The 18,213-nt window shown below is 53.2% G+C and overlaps 1 protein-coding gene across 1 annotated transcript in view; it reads left to right on the forward strand.

The window, feature by feature from the left end:
• Positions 1 to 311: 311 nt before the first annotated feature.
• The window catches only part of LOC114683339 (decreased expression in renal and prostate cancer protein-like), a 31,345-nt gene continuing 13,443 nt past the window's right edge, over positions 312 to 18,213 (forward strand). The window contains exons 1-6 of the mRNA XM_028857617.2: positions 312 to 339; positions 728 to 830; positions 2,530 to 3,349; positions 3,602 to 6,461; positions 9,363 to 9,545; positions 11,902 to 11,978. Of these exons, the coding sequence (XP_028713450.1) occupies positions 312 to 339; positions 728 to 830; positions 2,530 to 3,349; positions 3,602 to 3,805 (1,155 nt within the window). The 3' untranslated portion in view covers positions 3,806 to 6,461; positions 9,363 to 9,545; positions 11,902 to 11,978. The remainder of the gene's footprint in view (positions 340 to 727; positions 831 to 2,529; positions 3,350 to 3,601; positions 6,462 to 9,362; positions 9,546 to 11,901; positions 11,979 to 18,213) is intronic.

An 18,213-nucleotide genomic window follows, 5' to 3' on the forward strand; every position in this document is an offset into this window, starting at 1 on the left:
AGGGCTGAAGTGGAGGGAGTAAAGGGTCTATTTATTTTGGCTCAGGAGGGACAATGTAAGCAGATGGTCTTTGATGGGATTAGCGGCGTAATCTCTAAGACCCTGGTAAATTGGAAAATGATCCATTATATTCCAGAACCTTTGGCGGCTTCAGCTCCTGGGGAGGGAGGGGCAGGCCGAGGGGCACCTTGTTAGAATGGACCCCTCTGGGAGCGATGGAATCCCGCTCTGGAGAGCTTGGGGGGAGCTCTTTAGACTCTCTTCCTTGGAGACAGAAAGGACCCCAGACCCTGGCCTCCCTTTTCTTCGGCATGTGTCCTCGGACCCTCCTAACCCGGGGTATGGCAGTGGGGTGGGGGTGGCAAAGATAATGTCACTGAATCTCTAGCCTGGGAAGGAAAGAAAACTCCAAGAGTTCAAAGTCTGTCCGCCTCAAGATCTCCATCCATGTCCTCCCCAGCATTCTCAAAGCTATAGCTCAGGCCCATCTCCTCTTCCACACTTAAGGGTTGTTACAGCAGACCCCATGGAAGGCATCCACTGTGGGGACATGGGACTGAGAAACTGGAAGGGGCAGGAAAGGCATAGCAAACTGCCCTAGCCTGCGAGGGCTCCCCTCCTTATTGAGGTCCCGCCAAGTGGAGCTCTCTCCAGACACCAGGCATGGTGAGATTGTGGGTGCTGATGGAGGTTGTCTGTGGACCCCATTTCAACTGACTTCTTGCAGTTTATACAGAAAGCTGGATGTACAGGATTTCAGGCCTGGTGCTGAATGAGGAGGCACTGGAATGGCTGGAGATGGGGGCGGGTGATTTACCTGAGGTCATAGGGTTAGCAGGAGGGCTGAACCCGCCTCCACACTCATGGCTTTCCTGTGTCTCCATCCTCTCATCTTCCTCCTGTTCTCTCTTGTGCTCTCCCTGGCCTTTTATTTGACTCCCTGTCTTCCTAATACAGAAACGTGCTGTGAGCCACACCTCTGTCCAGTCCACCTGTTCTAGTCTGTACAAGTGGAAGGTGTTATTTGTCTCTTCTATTTTAGCACTCCCCCCCATTATTACAACACTGTGCTGTAAAACCTACTCATGCTGATAAGCAAGTCCAAACTCTCCCTTTCCTGAACATCTTGTTTATCTATTTTAGCATTGTAAGTCATTTTCCAAACATTTGTTTTGTTTTGTTTTGTTTAAGACAAGGTCTCTCTGTGTCCTTCTGGCTAGCCTGGAACTTGCTATATAGACCAGGCTGTCATCAAATTTATGAGTTATCTTCCTGTCTCTGTCTCCCCAGTGCGGAATTACAGGCTTACACCACCATGCCTGGCCTACACATCCCAATTTATTGTTGCATCTGTCTCTGGATAGGTATCTGAGTGAACTGAATTGCACTTACAGATTTTACTTTGACTATTAAAAACTAAAGCATGCTGGGCAGTGGTGGTGCACGCCTTTGATTCCAGCACTTGGGAGCCAGAGGCAGGCAGATCTCTGAGTTTGAGGCCAGCCTGGTCTACAAAGTGAGTTCCAGGGCAGCCAGGGCTACAAAACAAACAAACAAACAAAAAAAAAAAAAGCAAACAAAAAAGACAAAAAACAGAAGCAAGCAAACAAAAAAACTAAAGCATAGAGCTAAATAAACATAGTGCCCGATGCATGTCACCCCAGCACTTGGACGGCAGGAGGATGAGCAGTTCAAGGCTAACCTTGACTATATAAGGAGTTGGAGGCCAGCCCAGGCTATATGGGCATTATCACAAACAAACAAGCAAACAAAAAACACAAAAAGAAAAAAACAAAACACAAATCAAAATATGTGCCATGTTCACAAGTCTCCTAGAATAAATTCACAAATAAAAGGATATAGCCCCATGAGAGAGTTCTTGCCTACTGTGCACAAGGCCATAGGTTCAAGACCCACCCCACACCCAAAGGAAAGAAGAAACAAAATACAAATTATTAAGCCAGAAGGGTTTCTGTGAGTTCAAGGCTAGCCAGGGCAACAAGCAAAACTCTCTCGAAATAATAATGCTGCTCCTGGTGGTAAAGGTAGAAAGGCAGTACAAATTCAGTTCCAAGCAGAAGGCATGTCAGTCTGGTCCTCTGTACTGCTGCCGTGCAGAAGAAAAAAATCCCAACGTCTCAGAGAGTGTCAACTCTAAAAGATGCCTCGGGCAGAGGCCCTGAGAGGAATCTGATGGCGTTTTATGTCAGGCTATTTCAATGTACCGTGAATTGTTTTATGCCATTTTTTTTTTTTTTTTGAAAAGCGACAATATGCCATGTATCTGTTTATTTGAGAGAAATTGACGGGATTCAGAAGCGGGGGTACAGGCAGAGAGGAAGGACAGTCATCGGCCCAACCCTAAACGCCACCCCAAACGGAAAAGCCACGCTACCCTCCTGAGCTGGTGAGAAGAGCCTAGCCCAGGTACAAGCCACCGCCACCCTGTCACCCGCCACCCCGGGAAGCCGCTTTCCTCCACCGTTTCGTCAAGTTTAGGAAGAGATTGTGAGCCGGACTGCGCGGCAGTCGGTGTCCTTCCCACCTGCCCCGGCCCCACGCGGCCAGTCGCCCCGGCCCGGCCCCCTGCGGGTTCTCTGGATCCCCAGCAGAAGCTAGGGAGTGGCCCACACCCACTCGCGCGAACATCCCTCGTTTTGATGAGGTCCAGAACTTTCTGGGGACAGGTCCGCTGACCCATCAGCTCAGGCTTGGTCTTAGGCGAACTGTCCCAGGTACTCATCCCCTTCTTACAGGAAGGGCTGCGGGGACCTCAGACCAGAGTCCGGGAAAGTGGCCACGAGCTCGCGGCGGCGGCGGCGGCCCTCTCGCCCAGCAGGACAGACCTGGAGGGCCCGGGGCGTTGCTCAGGTTTCGGGGAGGAGGAACTGAGCCAGCCTTAGAGTCCCGGTTGCTAGGGTGCGGGGCCCAGGACGCCGTCTGCGCCTCCAGACCCGGTGCAAGCTCGCCCAGCCTAGCCTTGGGAAGCGAGCGGGACCCGCCCGCCGCGGGGAGCGCAGCGTCCCGGAGAACCGGGCCGCTAGGGACGAATCGGGGAGCGGCCGGGGTCCCGGCTCCACGTCCTTCTCCGGGGCCAAGCCTCTGGGTCACAACCCGGGCACCGGACACCGCGGGGCGCCACTGGCGCGGGCTCGGCGACTCGGCCAGGGTTCGAGCCTCCGGCCGTCCTCCACCGCGCTCCACGGCGCTCCACGGCGCCCTGGGCTGGGGCGGCCCCTGGCGCTCGGCTCTTCGTCCGAGCGAGGTCTGGGGTGCGGCGAGCGAGCAGCCAGACTCCGGCTCCCGCTTCCGCCGCCGCCGCCGCCCCGTCGAGGCCCTTCCAGGGCAGGTGCGTCGTCCGCCCCCTCCGCCCCGCCCAGCCCGGCTTCCCGCATAGAATTCTAACCCGAACGTGTCTTTGGTCGTCTTTCTTGCTTCATTTGGCATTACTATCTCTTTTGTCTTAATGTTTTATTTCTTTCCAAGTAGATGTTCTGTTTTTTTTTTTTTTTTTTAAATCTGTTTCCAGGTGCACTCCCCCCCCCCCCCATCTCTCTCATCCAAGTCCGGACTCCTTGATTTTCTCTCCTCCCCACTTCAGGGACAAGACTCTCACGGAGACCTCCATACCGCAGCATCTTCTCTGAGTGGTAAGGGAGAGCGGGTCAACGAGGGACAACCTCCCACACCTACCCGCGCGCCGGCGGCGCTCAGTGGTCCCACACTTTACTCTTCCCCCTCAGAGCACCTAGTACATCCAGGCCGGTCCACGCCACGCTCTGCTCCATTGCGTGGACTTTGCTGAATCCGGAAGACCGAACCACAGGGTGGGGGGAGCGCCGCTGAGGGCCACACAGAAAAGGCCTGCAGGCTAGTCCTGCTTCCTCGGGCCTGGCCTAGCGCAGGGCAGGTAGAGATAGCAGAAACTGGGACTCCTGGGGTAGGAGGTGTGTGTGTGTGGGGGGGGGGTCTTCAGGACCGCAAGCCCTTGCCTCTACATCTAGTTACCTGGGAGCGCCACAGTCAACTCAAGCCAACTTTCTGCACACCCACCACCACCCCACGCCAGGATCAGCATGTTCCATGAAGCCCCAAACTGTACCCACAGACCCTGACTGTCCACTCATTCATGATGCATATATCCCCGTCAGTGCACACAGGCTGCGCACTGAGAATATAAGCAAGGCACACATGGGTAAACCTCCTTGCTCACAGCCAGTAAGGGGCAGGTTTCAGTCTCAGTGCTAACTTAGAGGTCACGGTGACACCACGGGGGGGGGACGACAGAACACCCACATACACCCACCCAGACTCCTTTCCTCTGCCAGCACTGGGGTTGAGGATGGAGTCACTGCTCAAGAGTGCCACCAAACCCCAGAGGAGTGCTTAGCCTCAGGAGTGAATATCAGACCTAGAAAAGTCTGCCCACCCGCTCTGCACCGAGAAAGTCAGCGGATAGCCATTGTGCTTTGCCTGCCAGGAGCGACGCTATCCTGCCTGTATCAAACGCAGAGACAGTGCTTGACCAGGGTTCATGTGGAGATCTCTTTATGTGACCGCAAACAAGAGACGCATATGGTTCTGGGAATAAAGTAGTGTGTACAGATGTATGGGTCCTGACACACAGGCAGGGAGATGGAGAGCAGGAGACGCCTCTCCAGCTTCTGGGGACCGATAACAAAATGGCATGCTAGTCTTTGCTTCTCTTGTTCCAGGATGGAGGAGACTGTGTGGTTATGGTGGTTTATCATTGATTCTTGTAGAGTGAACACATAATCAAGCTACCGAATGAGGGCATTCGGGCTGCTTTAGGGAGACACTCTGAGGGTGAAGGGCTGTGTGAGCGAGCCTTTACTCCAGGTCTCGAAGGTACAGGTACGTTCCAAGGCGTCAGGGAAAGTGGTAACCAGACATACCTGGCCGATGTATTGATGTATTGCAGGTTACACTGGATAAAATACAGATCTGTCATAGGAACAGGAGCGCCTGCTCCACAGAAGTCCTGCAGAAGGTCAGCAGTGTGCAGTTCCTGGTGTCCACCCCGGCTGCTGGGAGGAGTGGGGGAGAGACCACACCTGAGCAAGACGTTCTTGCACACACAGCTCCAGAGGTCTGGGGTTTAACTCTCACGTGGAAGGGCTACAGAGGTAGGAAAGTGTACAGACCCTAAGCGAGCTGCCCACCTGTATGGAGCCAGTGTGGGAGGGCATCCTTCCATCATCCCAGTGGTTCCAGGTGAGGAAAGTGCAGACTATGCTTGGTAACATAGCAAATCTGCTCTCAGTTTCTGGACTGAACCGAAGGCAGGACACAGCCAATGTAAAGGTCCTGCCCCAGGTCTCTCCCGTGGAGTGGAAATGAAAGTTCAGCCCCCAGGGCTGCCTGACAGACTGGGCAGTTGCTCTGTCCTTGGCTGCGCTGTGGTGCCTCCCAGCATCGTCCACAGGTAGTAACCCACCCTGATTTTGTGTCTGTTTCTCCTGTTTTCCTCTCTCCCGGCTTCTGCCTCCTCAGCTCTTTCTCCGTGCTTTCCCTATACTTCAGCTCTTCCACTGAACGTGACCACAAAGACCCCGGCTGGATGCAGGAGTGAAGGCTGATACAGATGCCTAAGGTGGCTGTGAAGTCGTGAGTGACAACCCTGTGTGAAACACGGGTTCATTTTTTTGGACACACATCTGACTGGAGCCCCGAGGTTGTTTCCTTTTTACCTTTTCTTGGTTCCTGCGTGTTTGAATATTTATATGCATTGCTCTCAGGGACATTTCAGACCCTTCCCTAATCTCAGTGACCGCCCCCCCGCCCCCAGTGTCGCCTTTGTAGAGTGTGGCTTCATTGGCAAGGGCTCTGTAGATGCCAGATGGATGGGCAAGGAAAGGGAGAAGGGGGGGGGTTGACAGAGATACCTCTAGGGATGTCAAAAGAGTGTTGGGGGGGGCAGGAGAGGGCACAGGAGGCAAAGCACTTGCTGCACAAGCTGATGACCTGAGTTCAATTCCTGGGGTCCACGGGATGGAAGGAGAGAACCCACTCCTCCTAGTTGTCCTCTGACCGTGCGCACAGCGGCAACCCCCACTATAAAAAAAAACAAACGTAATAGAAAAAAATTTAAAGAGCTTTTGGGATCAGTCAAAAAGAAACACTGCCTTAGGAGTTAGAGGCTCCTTCTGAGCAGGGTGGAAATGGGTTTGATACCACTCTTGGGTGCTCCACAGCCATCCAAGGCCAGCAGCATCCTGCCTGCAAGGCAGAGGAAGACAAGTCCGATCCAGCCCAGCGAGTCCTAGAAATAACAGACAGGGAAATCAATAAAACCTGGAACTGTCCAGCCTCTCTCTCTCTCGTTCTGGGTGGTGTGAAGTCCGAGGAATAGGGGGATGGAATATGAACCAGGGGCTGATCTCAGAGAGCCCAGGCTGAAGCTTTCACGGAAGCAAAGAGAGCTCTCCACCCCAGCGCTGGTAAGAAAGGCTCTCAGATCAGCCTTGGTCCTGTTTGTATGCATGTGTTGATGACAATGAATAAATCCAGCAGAGTTGCTGCTTGGGGGTCTTGGCCACTTACTAGGGGAAAGGGTTTGATAAGGGGTGGCTCTGGAGGCTGGGTCTCCAGGCCTGCAGTGAGTGTGGAGGTCTACCCCCCAGCTCAGCCCAGATACATAGATCCAAAAAAGATTGATTCCCTGTGCCTGGCTCCTCACTCCCTATGAACAGGTCTATATTTGTCTTAAGGCTGTCCCTGTCTTGAGGGCCTATCTCTTCCTACTACCTCACCCGCTTTGTTCATTCAGTCTCCATACCGATTCTCTCCCTGCTCCTCCCAAGTAAGTAAAATGGGTAAAACCTTCTTGCTGGCTTTCATCATTTTTGCGTTTTCCTTGTCTCCCCCACCTCAGCCCCCCCCCCCAAGGCTACAGTTCCCTCTTACAATGTCAGGCAATTGCTGGTGTGCAGCTACAAGAGGAACCAGAGCTTATACCAGGGAAGGAGAAAGGGAAGAGAATAAATAATAATTTGCCTCCATTCAGTGTATATAGGTTGCCTGATTTGCATATATGCTAATGATGCTACAATTACCCTGCTGTTCTGGCTTAAGCTCAAGATCTATAAATACATATGATAGCAGAGATAGGCCTTGCAGCTCCACCCCCAAACTGATCAGGCATACATATGTATCTGTGTGTCTGTACTCTAGCCCACAAGCCTTCTTTGTTATTAGGCGCTCTCCTCTGGCTTTGAGGCAATTCCAAGCAAGGAGGAATGAGGAAACGTTCTGAGTTATAGTTCATTCTTAGTATTAATGCCATTATGAATATGGTGGTTATTTTTAGGAAAAGCAAAGATTTCCCCACGCTATTGAATTAGTTATTCTCATCCGAATGCCCCCACCTCCCCTAGATCCACCTTTCGAGGTACAGATTATGAGCCAGGAAGCGGGAGACAGTATTTCCTGGGCCTAATAAGATTTTTCCAGAAAGTGTCATGGGGAGAGGAAGTGAACCGGCCTAGTCCTATGCCTGTCTCCCCCAGTGTGAGCCCCACTCCAGCAGGAGCCGGACCAGGATACACAGAGGGCAGATTTCTGGGTGATGGAAGAAATGGGGCGGAGGCTTGGAGCAACATAAAAGACGGATCCACAGCTGTCTGCTTTTAATTATAATTATCCCCTTTTGCTTCCTTTCTGGCTAATGAGGGGGGATTTAAAATTTTCCCCTTTTCTCTCCCGGAATCGAGGGTGGGGTGAGTGTAGGGTCCTCCCCTTCCTTCCCTAGACCCTGGTTACTGAGGGAAGGCAAGCTTCAGAGGGTGGCGACAGTATGAAGAGATTGTAGGAACAAAAGAAGGACAGGTTTGGATTGCTGGACACGTCCTCCTGGAGTTGGAGAGACCCCCCCCATTCCATTGGCACCCCTCCTATCAACCCCCCAGCTCCCTAGACAAGGAACTCAATGTCTTCCAGCCGGTGAGAAAGGAGCTAACGGGAGCCTGGGCTGGAGGAAGGGGAGGGGAGGGATGGGGGTGCAAAATTAGTCTCAAAGGATCTTTATTTCTGAGCTAGTGAAGCAGATGTAATCAAGGGAGAGTGAAATAATCATAATGGGAGGGGTGGGGGAGGGGCAGCTGGGCTGGAATGGGGAGACTGGGTCCAGACAGGGCTGGGAGTTGGGGGATAGGAGACTTGGAAGGGGGGGCAGCTCTTTACTAGGGAATGGGGAAGGGCCACAGTCAGAAGACTCTGACACTTCAACCCCCAGAATCCCTCCTTGGGGCTTAGGGATGCCTGGGCCAGAGGTGTCTGGGAAGGCTGGGAGAAGAAAGCCCCCTCACACACTCCCCATTTGAGGAAAGTAGTGGGGAGAAGGGAGAGACTGAAAGCCAGCCGTGGGGGAGGGTGAGAGAGGGGAGCCAGCCAGCAGAGACTCAAGTGGCCTCCAGATCTGTGGGACAAAAGTTGGAGGGAGATTTGTGTTTGAGAGAGAAGGGAAGGGGCCACGGGGAGGGGGGGCTTTGACAATGAACTTGAGACAAACTTCATTAGCATGCAGCCTGCTGTCTGTCACTCGGAGCTCAGACTGAGTTCCCATGCAGGCCAGGAAGGGTGGGAGGGGGAGGGGGAGGGGCTGGGAGTGGGGGGTGAAAGAAAAGAACCCCGACCATTGTACCGTTGGGGGCCTCACCTTCCACCAAATATTAAATCCTAACCCTGGAAACCGACCTCCAAATCGTTCTCATCCTCTATGAACAAGATAATTTATCTCCCACTTTGGCCCCACCCCTCCTGTCTAGACATCCGCGAGCTGGTGGCCCCTGTCACCAGTCCAGTTCTCAGCTTTATCTTCCAGTGGCCAGTTAGTCCTTCACAACCAAGATCTAAATCTGTGGTTAATCCAGTTGTTGGGGCTAGCTGGCTGGAGGAGTTTGGGGGAGGAGGGACTAAGGATCCCAACCTCGAACGGCGGCAGAGGGTGTCTTCTCTGAGTCCCCGCCAGTTCCACTCTCCACACGCCCCGCACACATCCAATCAGAGCCTTAAGTTCAAAAGTGAATTAAAACTCAAAGATGCCTGGGGACAGGGACAAGGGTACTTCTGTCATTCATTCTCTTTTCCTTGCTTCCTTGGGGACAAGGGTGGCCTGGAGAAACAATAGTGTCCCTTGGCCCCTTCTTCCTGCGTCTGGTTAGAAAAGGCAGCAGAAAGCAGAGATGACAAAGACACACACACACACACACACACACACACACACACACACACACGCTTGAGAAGGAAGGAGGCGGCGGCGGCTCTGGTGGGCAGGCTGTTATATTGGTGGTGGTCATGGTTCAGATAGGGGCAGCATCCCCCCTTTTTTCCTGGCTTTCCAGGGAGAGCAGCAAGAGAAAGAAAGAAGCAAACGAAATTCCTGAATGGATAGGAGATGCTACGTCAGCGTCAGCGGTACCCAAGTCGCATCCTCCACTCCACAAGAGAAGAAGAGCCGGGAGAGACCCGCGGTGGCGGCGGCGCAGCCACAGGCCAGCCTCGCCTCTTCGCCTCACAGAGGCAAGGTAAGTAGCCACTGGGCCCAGGGAGGGTCCTAACCCTGGCAGGCATCCGGGCTGGGGTTGGGGAGCGATACCCTAGAAAACGAGTCCAGGCATTCAAACCTAGACTTCCTCCCGGCTAATGGAGGCCGGTGCCACAATCACAGAAAGGAAAGCTGGTAAAGATTTAGGAGGGTTCATAAAAAGGAGGCAGGCGACAAGGAGGTGTGTGTGGAACTGGACTCTTGCCCACGGGTTTTCACCCCTGCTTCCCGGGCATCCAGGGCATCCATCCGGGAGCTGGAAGCAAGGGCTCTGCCCCAGGCCAGAGGCCCCTGATCTATCTCCCTACCCAGTCCCTGCCAGTCCAGAGTTCAGTAAATTAGTCAATGAGATTGGGGGTGGGAGGGTGGGGAGGGTCACCATGCTACTGATCCTATTAATCCGCCCCTCCCTTCACTCCCCTAGACATGGCCAACATCTTAATGCAGCAGAGGAGAGGCAGGGAGGAGAGTGGAGGGGACAGGGAAGAGGGAAACCGCTCAGAATCTGGACTCCTGATCGGTCCTCTTCCCTGCTCTGCCTTATTCTGGTCTGTCCCAGAGACTGGGTTTTAGGGAAAACAAGTCTGGTGGGACTTTGGGGTGAGAGGAAAGGTGCCATGTTTCTAGGAAGGTGGAAGCCAGAATCGGAAAAAACCCAAAACCGTTTTACAGAATTTATATTCATTTCATTCTTCTTCACCCTGTTCCCATGAGTGGAACGAGAGTGAGGGGCAGATACGGGGCTGGGGGAGCGTTCTCTCCTCTCTCTCTCTCTCTCTCTCTCTCTCTCTCTCTCTCTCTCTCTCTCTCTCTCTCTCTCTCCCCTTTCTTCACATTTACCTAATAGAGCTGTTCTGTCTTGGAGTGGATTTTGGTTTTTGTTTTTAATTTTTTTTAAGAGGCCCAGGATGCAAGGAAGAGGGCCCCCCACTCTCCTGCCCTCAGTCCCCCGACTCGGTGTTTTTTGACACACAGTCTGGAATCCTGCGGAGCAGTAGAGATTAGAACAGAAAAGAGCGATCCTGGTGCCCCAGAGGCTAGGAGAGGAGAGGCCATCAGCTGTGACACACACACACACACACACACACACACACACACACACACACACACACACACGTTCTGTGTACACTGGGTTGGCTTCTTATGTTGCCCTGTGTGAGCACTGTGTGAGCCTGGGGTGGGGTGACTGGGAAGCAATGGGTAAAGACAGGGACTGCTGAACTCTTCTTTGAATCGATCAGAGGAGCCACCTGCCCTTACCTGTCTTCTCACAGGGAGGAGGGCACTCTTGGATAACAGTTTCAGACTGAGACCTTCCCCCTCAAAGACTCTGAGCTGGTACAGCTGAGCTGGGTCAGTTGAGTAAGGGAAGTAGGAAAGAGGCATGCAGAACACTCCTAGAAAGCCGGCTTGGGTTTAAGGCTCTTTCCTACTCCCTAGTGCCTTTTTTCCCCTTTCAAATTCTTCAGCATTTAGATTCCTTCCTGACTTAAAAAAGAAAGAAAGAAAGAAAGAAAAGAAAAGAATTAGTGTGGAATTGCATCTGAGTGTTTTAGGAGTTCCCTTTGCTGTTCCCTAAACCCTAATGTAATCTGAATGTAAAGAACTGGAAAAACACTGTGAAATATGTATGGAGTAACGCACCGAGCATTAAATAATAAGCATTGCTTTGTATCCATGCCTTTTGTGTACATGAAAAGAAGAAAACTGACGTTCATGGCATGTCTTTCTGGATCCTGAGAGATTCAAGGATTTGAAGGCAGAGATGGGCAGGGAAAGGGAGATAATATGATTGTAAAGATCTTGTTTCATTATTATTTTTTCAGATAAGGTGTTGAACTTTTTGGATTCTCTTGCCTCAGTTTATTGAGTGCTGGGATTACAGGTGTGCACCAGCAGGCCTAGCTATGACTGAGAATGTCTTGAATGCACACAGCAGTTTACAGTTCATAGTGTAGACAGAAATAGATCCCTAGCCCAGGTCCTTCATTCCACCCACTGTGATAGCCCAAGACTGGCAGAAGTCGGTGAGGAGAGGGTGATGAGCTTTGGGTTGCTGTCAGAGAGCCCCTCCAAGCGGGCTCACCTCCCGGGCAGGCACTGGGCCTGAAGGTCTGGGGTGGGGCTGTGGAGGAGCGGAGGTGAGGATAAGGCAGTGAGGTCAGAGTCACCCAGCAGAAAGGAGCGGAGAGACCTGGAACTGCCCAATCCTTTGTTGGCCTAGCTGGGCAGCCTTGAGCCCTGAGGATTGAATTGGGGAGCCAAGGGAAAAAACTGGGGAGACTGGTGATGGTGGGCAAGAGGACTGAACTCTAACCTCTGCACTCCTTCCACAGGAGCAGTCGCCTAGAAGCAGCCTCCTCCATCTCATCGATGGATGTCGTCATAGGTGGCCGGCATCTCTGGCTTTGGGGTATTTATGTCCTTCCTTGCTTTGATGGTGGTGTGGGTGCGGGAGGAGAAAGGGAAGCCAATCCTGTTCCCCTGGGTGCTCCCCCAGCTCTCCACCCTACTTGCTGTCCCTTCGGGTCTCCAGCCTTTGATTTGGGTCTCTTCTGTAGTATGACCTGCATTGTCAAAGTTAAGAGGCCATGCAACAGCACAGCTTGGGGACAAAAGGCCACCCTGTGTCTGGTTCTGTGCAGAGGGAAGGTATTGCTCCACAAAGCACCCTCCTTCTTCTTCCGTAGCCTCCTGGGGGAAGGGCTGGAGGAAGTGGGGGAAGTGGTTGGCTTGAGAAGGGGACAGAGAAAGCTGTATGGGTGACAGGTGAGCCAGGAGAGGGGGAGTGCAGCCTGGGATGAATGGGCCCTGAGGCCCTTAAAGAGCTGAGTGGGTGGGCATTCGAGGCCATGTACCTTTAAGAGTTGGGAAGTAATACTGCTAGACTTGTCCATGGATGTACCACTGAATCTCTCTGAGTTTATGGGTGTGAGTGTGCATGCCCATGCTTGCGTGACTGTGGGTGTGCTGCACATTTACACACTCATGCTTATGACCATAGAAGGTCTTATAGAAAGAGCCTGATCTCTGTCACCTTGTCTCACCTCCCCGACACTGTAGGTGCAGGACAATAGGTAAGTGGGTCTGGGAGGAACCAGGAGTAGCTGGAAAGGCAGTGTTTCCAGGGGCGGGGAACCTCCCACTCTTATGAGGGGGAAGGTTGTGTCCTCAGTGGCCACCTCCTCTAGATCACGTCTCCAGGCAGCCTAACCTCATCTATGCATATGGCTAGACTTTAAAAAAAAAAAAAAACTTACCATTTTTAACTGACAATTGTTACTTTAATTTGCCACAATTCTATAAACATTGCAAATATTCAGTAACAGAATACTGTTTAGTAGTGGTCATAATAATTAGCTTCTGCCTCAGAAATAAGTTCACCCTCTGATGAAGCTCTCATCTATGTCTTCAAAGCAAATCCACCTTGCAAACAAGGAAAAACTATGTTTTTATTTAACTACCTATTTTTTAAAAAAAAGTGCTTTAATGCCAAAGTATACATAAGGACTCAAAAGGCTGCATCCAGATAGCATAACCATGTTTCTCTTTCTGTGGGCCATCCAGACACATAGACAATAGGTCGGCAGCTCTGTGACTGTGACTCAATGCTTGGGGACTTACCTAGTATGTATTGAGTCCAGGGTGTGATCCCGGGGACTCCAAAGAATGAAGGCTCACATTAGCACAAAGAGCTGGGATGTTCTCTCCAGAATCTCCCAAGAAGGACTCACAGTGAGGTCCACAGGTCACCAGGGAGGAGACTGCTTTGTCCTGGAGGAAACAGAGAGGACTCTGCTCCAGCTGAGGTCTCTTTTAGGAGACTGAGGCTGGTGATCCAATCTCATCCTCTGGAACCATTGTGCCCAGCTGTGAGTTCTGCAGCCTGCTGCCTCCGGTGGGTAGACGGGTCTCCTCTGACACAAGTATGTTTCTCAAATATTCTGCATGAACCTTACCTACTTTTTCTCTTCACGGGCAAAGACTATGTCAAAAATCCTCCTTGTTCCTGAGTGATACCTTTGAGGGTTTTTTGTTTTAAGCTGGAAGAGCATGATTTATTCATGGACTAATCCCAGTTAAAAAGAGTGGAGAGACCTCTACTTCCCTCCAAGCATAGATCCTCTTTGCACCGGCCTGAAGGTACCACTCACCTGCACCCCTGAAGAGGAGCGGTGAGATGCTGGGCTTGTCCTGTGAACCAGGACAAAGACTGCTTCCTCAGGCATTGGCCAGGTGTGGGCATGCTATGTGCAGTGGGCTAGGACAGCTATGTGTTCTTTTCCGGGATAGCTTCTCCTTAATTTGGATACTGTTAGACTGAACTGCCCTTGAAAAGCTCAAAGCCATAATAAGAGGCAGGAGAGCTTTAGTCTGTATCTGCTGTGTGTGTGGTGGGGGGGACATTTCAGAACCCAGCTGAGGGTGCTCATTCCTTCCTTAAAGTTGGTTTTGAGAAAGCCCAGTTGAGTCTGAATTTGGCCATGAGGAGAATGAGGAGGGAGTGGACATCAGGGGAGGAGACCTTTGTGCACGCCCCAAATTGGGGAGAAGGAAGGGCAAAATTTCAGCCAGCAGACAAGGCTGGCCCCAACCTGCACACTTCTGGGTGCTGGAAAGGGAGGGAGAGAGGAGAAAGGCGCATCTGGGGCTTTTAAGCGGGTTTGTGGAGAGAGCAAATGTTTTTGGGGTGCTTGGCCAGTGTATATGGAGAAGTTTAGTGTGCATGGGATGTGTGTGTCAGGCATCCCATGAAAGAGTGTGAGGTGGCATACAGAGAAATATTCAAGGGTTTGTGGGCATGGTGGAGAAATATGAAGAGCCTTATGGGGATGGACTTGGGGACTGCATTTAGCACCATGCTCAGAAGGGGGACTGACTAGAGAGTATTTGGGGAGAGCTCTCTTTTTTCTGCAAGTGGGGCTCCAGGAGCCCCCAAACCTTCCAGACACCCCATTCTGAGCTGTAAGGATGGGGGGGCAGGAGAAAACAGTGTAGGGTATATCTTTTTCATTGTCCGTCCTTCTAGTTTTGTACTCCTAGTTCTGAAATAGCAAAGCATTCAAGCTGGCAAAGCTTCTAGAACACCTCTCCCTTAGCTGGGTTGTAATCTCAGCACTTGGGGGGCCGAGGCAAGATGATCAAAATTCCAAAGCCAGTCTGGGCTAAAGTAATTTCAAAGCTATCCTGAGCAAACTATTGAGACTGCCACAAAATAAAAAGTATAAAAAGAGGACTGAGGGGAAGGCTGAGTGGTCAAGGGCTTGCCTAGCCTATGTGAGGCCCTGCACTTAATTTAATTCAGTACCTAAATCAATTAATTACCCTCTCTCTTGGAAAAGAGATGTAAGACACTGTAGAGGTTTAACAGAGAATTCTGGCTAAACCTGGCCCTGAGAATGCCCTGAGATGTTGGAGCGATCTGGCCATTTGCTTCAGCTTGCTATCACCATTCTGGCAGGGAAACAGCCTGTGGGCTTTATCTCATTTCAGGCCTGCCCCACCCATACCCATGATGCCAGTGTTAATGGTGATGAGTATTCAGACATTCTCCTGTTTTGGGGAGAAGCATCAAGTTAAACCTACTGGCCATTACCTTCCATTTAAGCAAGACAAACAACACACAGGTCTGGCTTTGTCTTGGGTTGTACATGGACTAGCAGATAGAAAAATCTGGATAGGCCTGCTGTTTAAAATGATGGTCCCACTTCTGGTGAGCTAGAGTTTTAGGGTCTCTGGTTAAGGGAGCTGGCTGGTATTAATCTGACCTGCAGGATTTGGGTACCTGAACCAGTTTTGTAGAAGGGACCTGGCAGAGGGTGAGGAGGAACACAGAGGGGCAGCTCACTGGCAGACACAGCAACTCCTGGGGGTCCATGGCTTGCTCTGAGAATGCCACTGTAGCTAGAATCCAAATCCTGCCCAACAGCAACGGGCTTCTACCCGGTGCTTTTCCGCTTCTAGAGAGAAGGACCATCTAGCCCAACGAGCCAGGTGGAGAAAGTTGAGGATGGGACTGAGCTGTGCTGAAGAGTTATCTTCCTGCTGGAGCCCAGCTCCAGAGCTGGCACAGAGGAACCTGGAGGATCATGGGAATAGGGAGAGAAGACTTATGAAAGACCTTCAGGGCTGGGGCCATATTCCGAGTCTCAAACGCGGCTAGGATTCTCAGCTGTGGTTATCTTTCCTCTCACAGAAACTTGATGCTGCAGACAGGTTCAAGAAACGTTCTCCTGGAACGCAGAGAGGGGCCATTTGCTCACCCATTGTTTCCTAGCAGGAGTCTCAAACCACAGAATCTTTTCTTCAGTGTTCTGAGTTGAAAAACCCTGAACAAAAGAGATCCTTACCTCTCCTAGATATTAGGGAGGATTAGAACTCAAAAAGACTCCCCTGATGGGAGGGGGCTGGGACCGATAGAGTCTCCAAGCCATATCCCTGCCTCAACCTCCCCAGTGCTGAGGTGACAAAAGATCACCTCTCGTTGAGGGAATTTTCCCCAGTCTATTTTCTGTCTTTGTGAACTATAGGGTGTAACGTCCTGTAGGGCCCAAATGGAAAATATAGGACCTCCAAGAAGAGCGAGGGTGGCCATCAGAACCGCAAATGGCAATGAATCACAAACGTGGCAGGCGGGTAGTAGATGTAGGCAGCAAAAGACCGAGGATCCACACGAAGACATTGGTTCCCACACCCCACCCCATTCTCTGGGGGGAGGGGCACCCCAATTGCGAGCCTTGGGCTGGCCTGGGGAGGGAGGGGGCGAGGATGAGGAGGGGGGAGAAGGAGAAACGAGGCAGTGACGTCAGACCAGGTATAGCCAATCAGAGGCTGGCCTGAGGAAGGAGTGTGAAGGGATGAATGAAAAGTCCGGAGCCTGAGAGCGCCCCCGCCAGAGCAGCGGCCAAGGCCGAGGAGGGAGCTGGGACTCGAGAGCCCGCTCCACCCCGCCACCCCGCCGGCTCCTGCTCGGGCCCCGTCACCTGGTAAGCCCCGGTACCCTCGACTCACGTCCTTGGCGCTGCCTGGGTGGGATCGCGCCGGAAGACTGCGCAGGACGGCACCACTGGGCACCCTGGGCATCGCGGATGTAAGTGGCTTGACCCGCGCGGGGCACGAGGTAGGGATGCGCCTCCGAGTCCAGCGCGCGTCCGCCACCTGCGACCACAGAGCTCGCTCCACACCCTGCTCTGCGCGGCCCCCGGACCTCCTCCCAGTCGGTTCGGTCCAGATCGCCCCCGGCTGCAACTAAGGGCATCGCTCGCTCAGACCCCCCCGCCCCCGGCAATGTCCACAGCCCTGGGTGATCTCGGCTGCTTTTTGTACAAAAAACCGGCTCTGGCGGTCTGGGGGTCCAGAGCTCGGGGCACCTGCCTGGCCGCCCTCTGCCCTTCCCGCAGCCCCACGTCCTGACCGCTCGCCCCTCTCTCTCTGGGTGGGGTCTTTGCCCTTGGGAGACTCGCGGGAGCATCTCGGCATCACCTTCCACCCCGCCTCCAGTCACAGGCTTTCCCTCTGGGCCTCGGGCTTCCCCAGTGCTGGGGTTTCCGTCCCGGGGGTTCGCGGCCCGCTCCCCTTCAGTCCGCAGTTCGAGCAGCTTCTGCGAGCTTGGCTCGGCCGCACCCACGCGGGGCTCAGACTCCACCTTCCAGAGGAGGGTGTGGACACCAGGGGAGGTTGGGGAGGCCTCTGCCTCGGTCCCCCCTGCGGTCTTCCCGGGTGGCACGAAAGGCCCGGAAGCCCTTCCACGAGCACGGGGCGGAACCCCGCTTCTGCGTGGAGGAGGGAGCGGGAAATGGGCGGTCAGGCTTGGGGCTGCCTGGGTCCAGCCTAGATTTCCGACCTCAGAGCCGTCGGCGGTTGCATCCTCTCCTCCTCGCCTTTCGAGGTCTCGTCGTGTCAGTGCGTGAGGTCCCGGACCCCATCTCTTCGCCTCCACACCGCGCGCGTCCCCCACCCGCCGTCGAGCGACACGAGACTGCGGAGGTCCAGGCGGCGGCCGGGAGGCTGCGCGGAAGAGGCGGCGGCGGCCAGGAGGCGGGGTTGGTTGTTATCTTTGGTTATCTAGCTGTATGAGTGGTGTGGAGTCTTCATAAAGCTAGATAACCGAAAGTAAAAATAACCCCATACACTGCGCAGAGGGCCCGGAACGCTGGCGGCGGCAGGGCTGCACGCAGAAACGAGAGCCGCGCCAGGCGTCCCACGAGGCTGGGGGGCCGGGGCGGGGGAGGGTCGTCTCCTTCGAGGGTTGCTGAGCCCAGGCCACCTTCGAGGTCTACCCACGACCCGCTGAGCTGAGAAGACAACGTCAAGAAGCCGCTTTGGGGTAGCCTCTGGAGGCCTGGTCAGATCGGAGCAGACCGGGCCCCAGTCCCGGGGAAGCTGCTCCTGGGAGGACAGAATCTTTGGAATCTAGTTACAAGGTTGGGGGGGGGGTAGTGCCAGCACCCCTTCCCTGCGTCGACGCCTCTGGGGAGCAGCAGCGGGGCGATGGGTGTGAGCAGCTTCCCTTTGGCTCTTCGAAGCGACTGGTGGAGTTCGAGGTTCGTAGGATATCTCTAGAGAGCTGGCTTTTGCTTTGAAGGGTTCTCCTAAGCCCACAGCTTATTTACTGGGAGCCGAGACTGTCCAGGTGGGAACAGGTCTAG

Source organism: Peromyscus leucopus, chromosome 6 (assembly GCF_004664715.2).
Source record: "Peromyscus leucopus breed LL Stock chromosome 6, UCI_PerLeu_2.1, whole genome shotgun sequence".
Classification (NCBI taxonomy): domain Eukaryota; kingdom Metazoa; phylum Chordata; class Mammalia; order Rodentia; family Cricetidae; genus Peromyscus; species Peromyscus leucopus.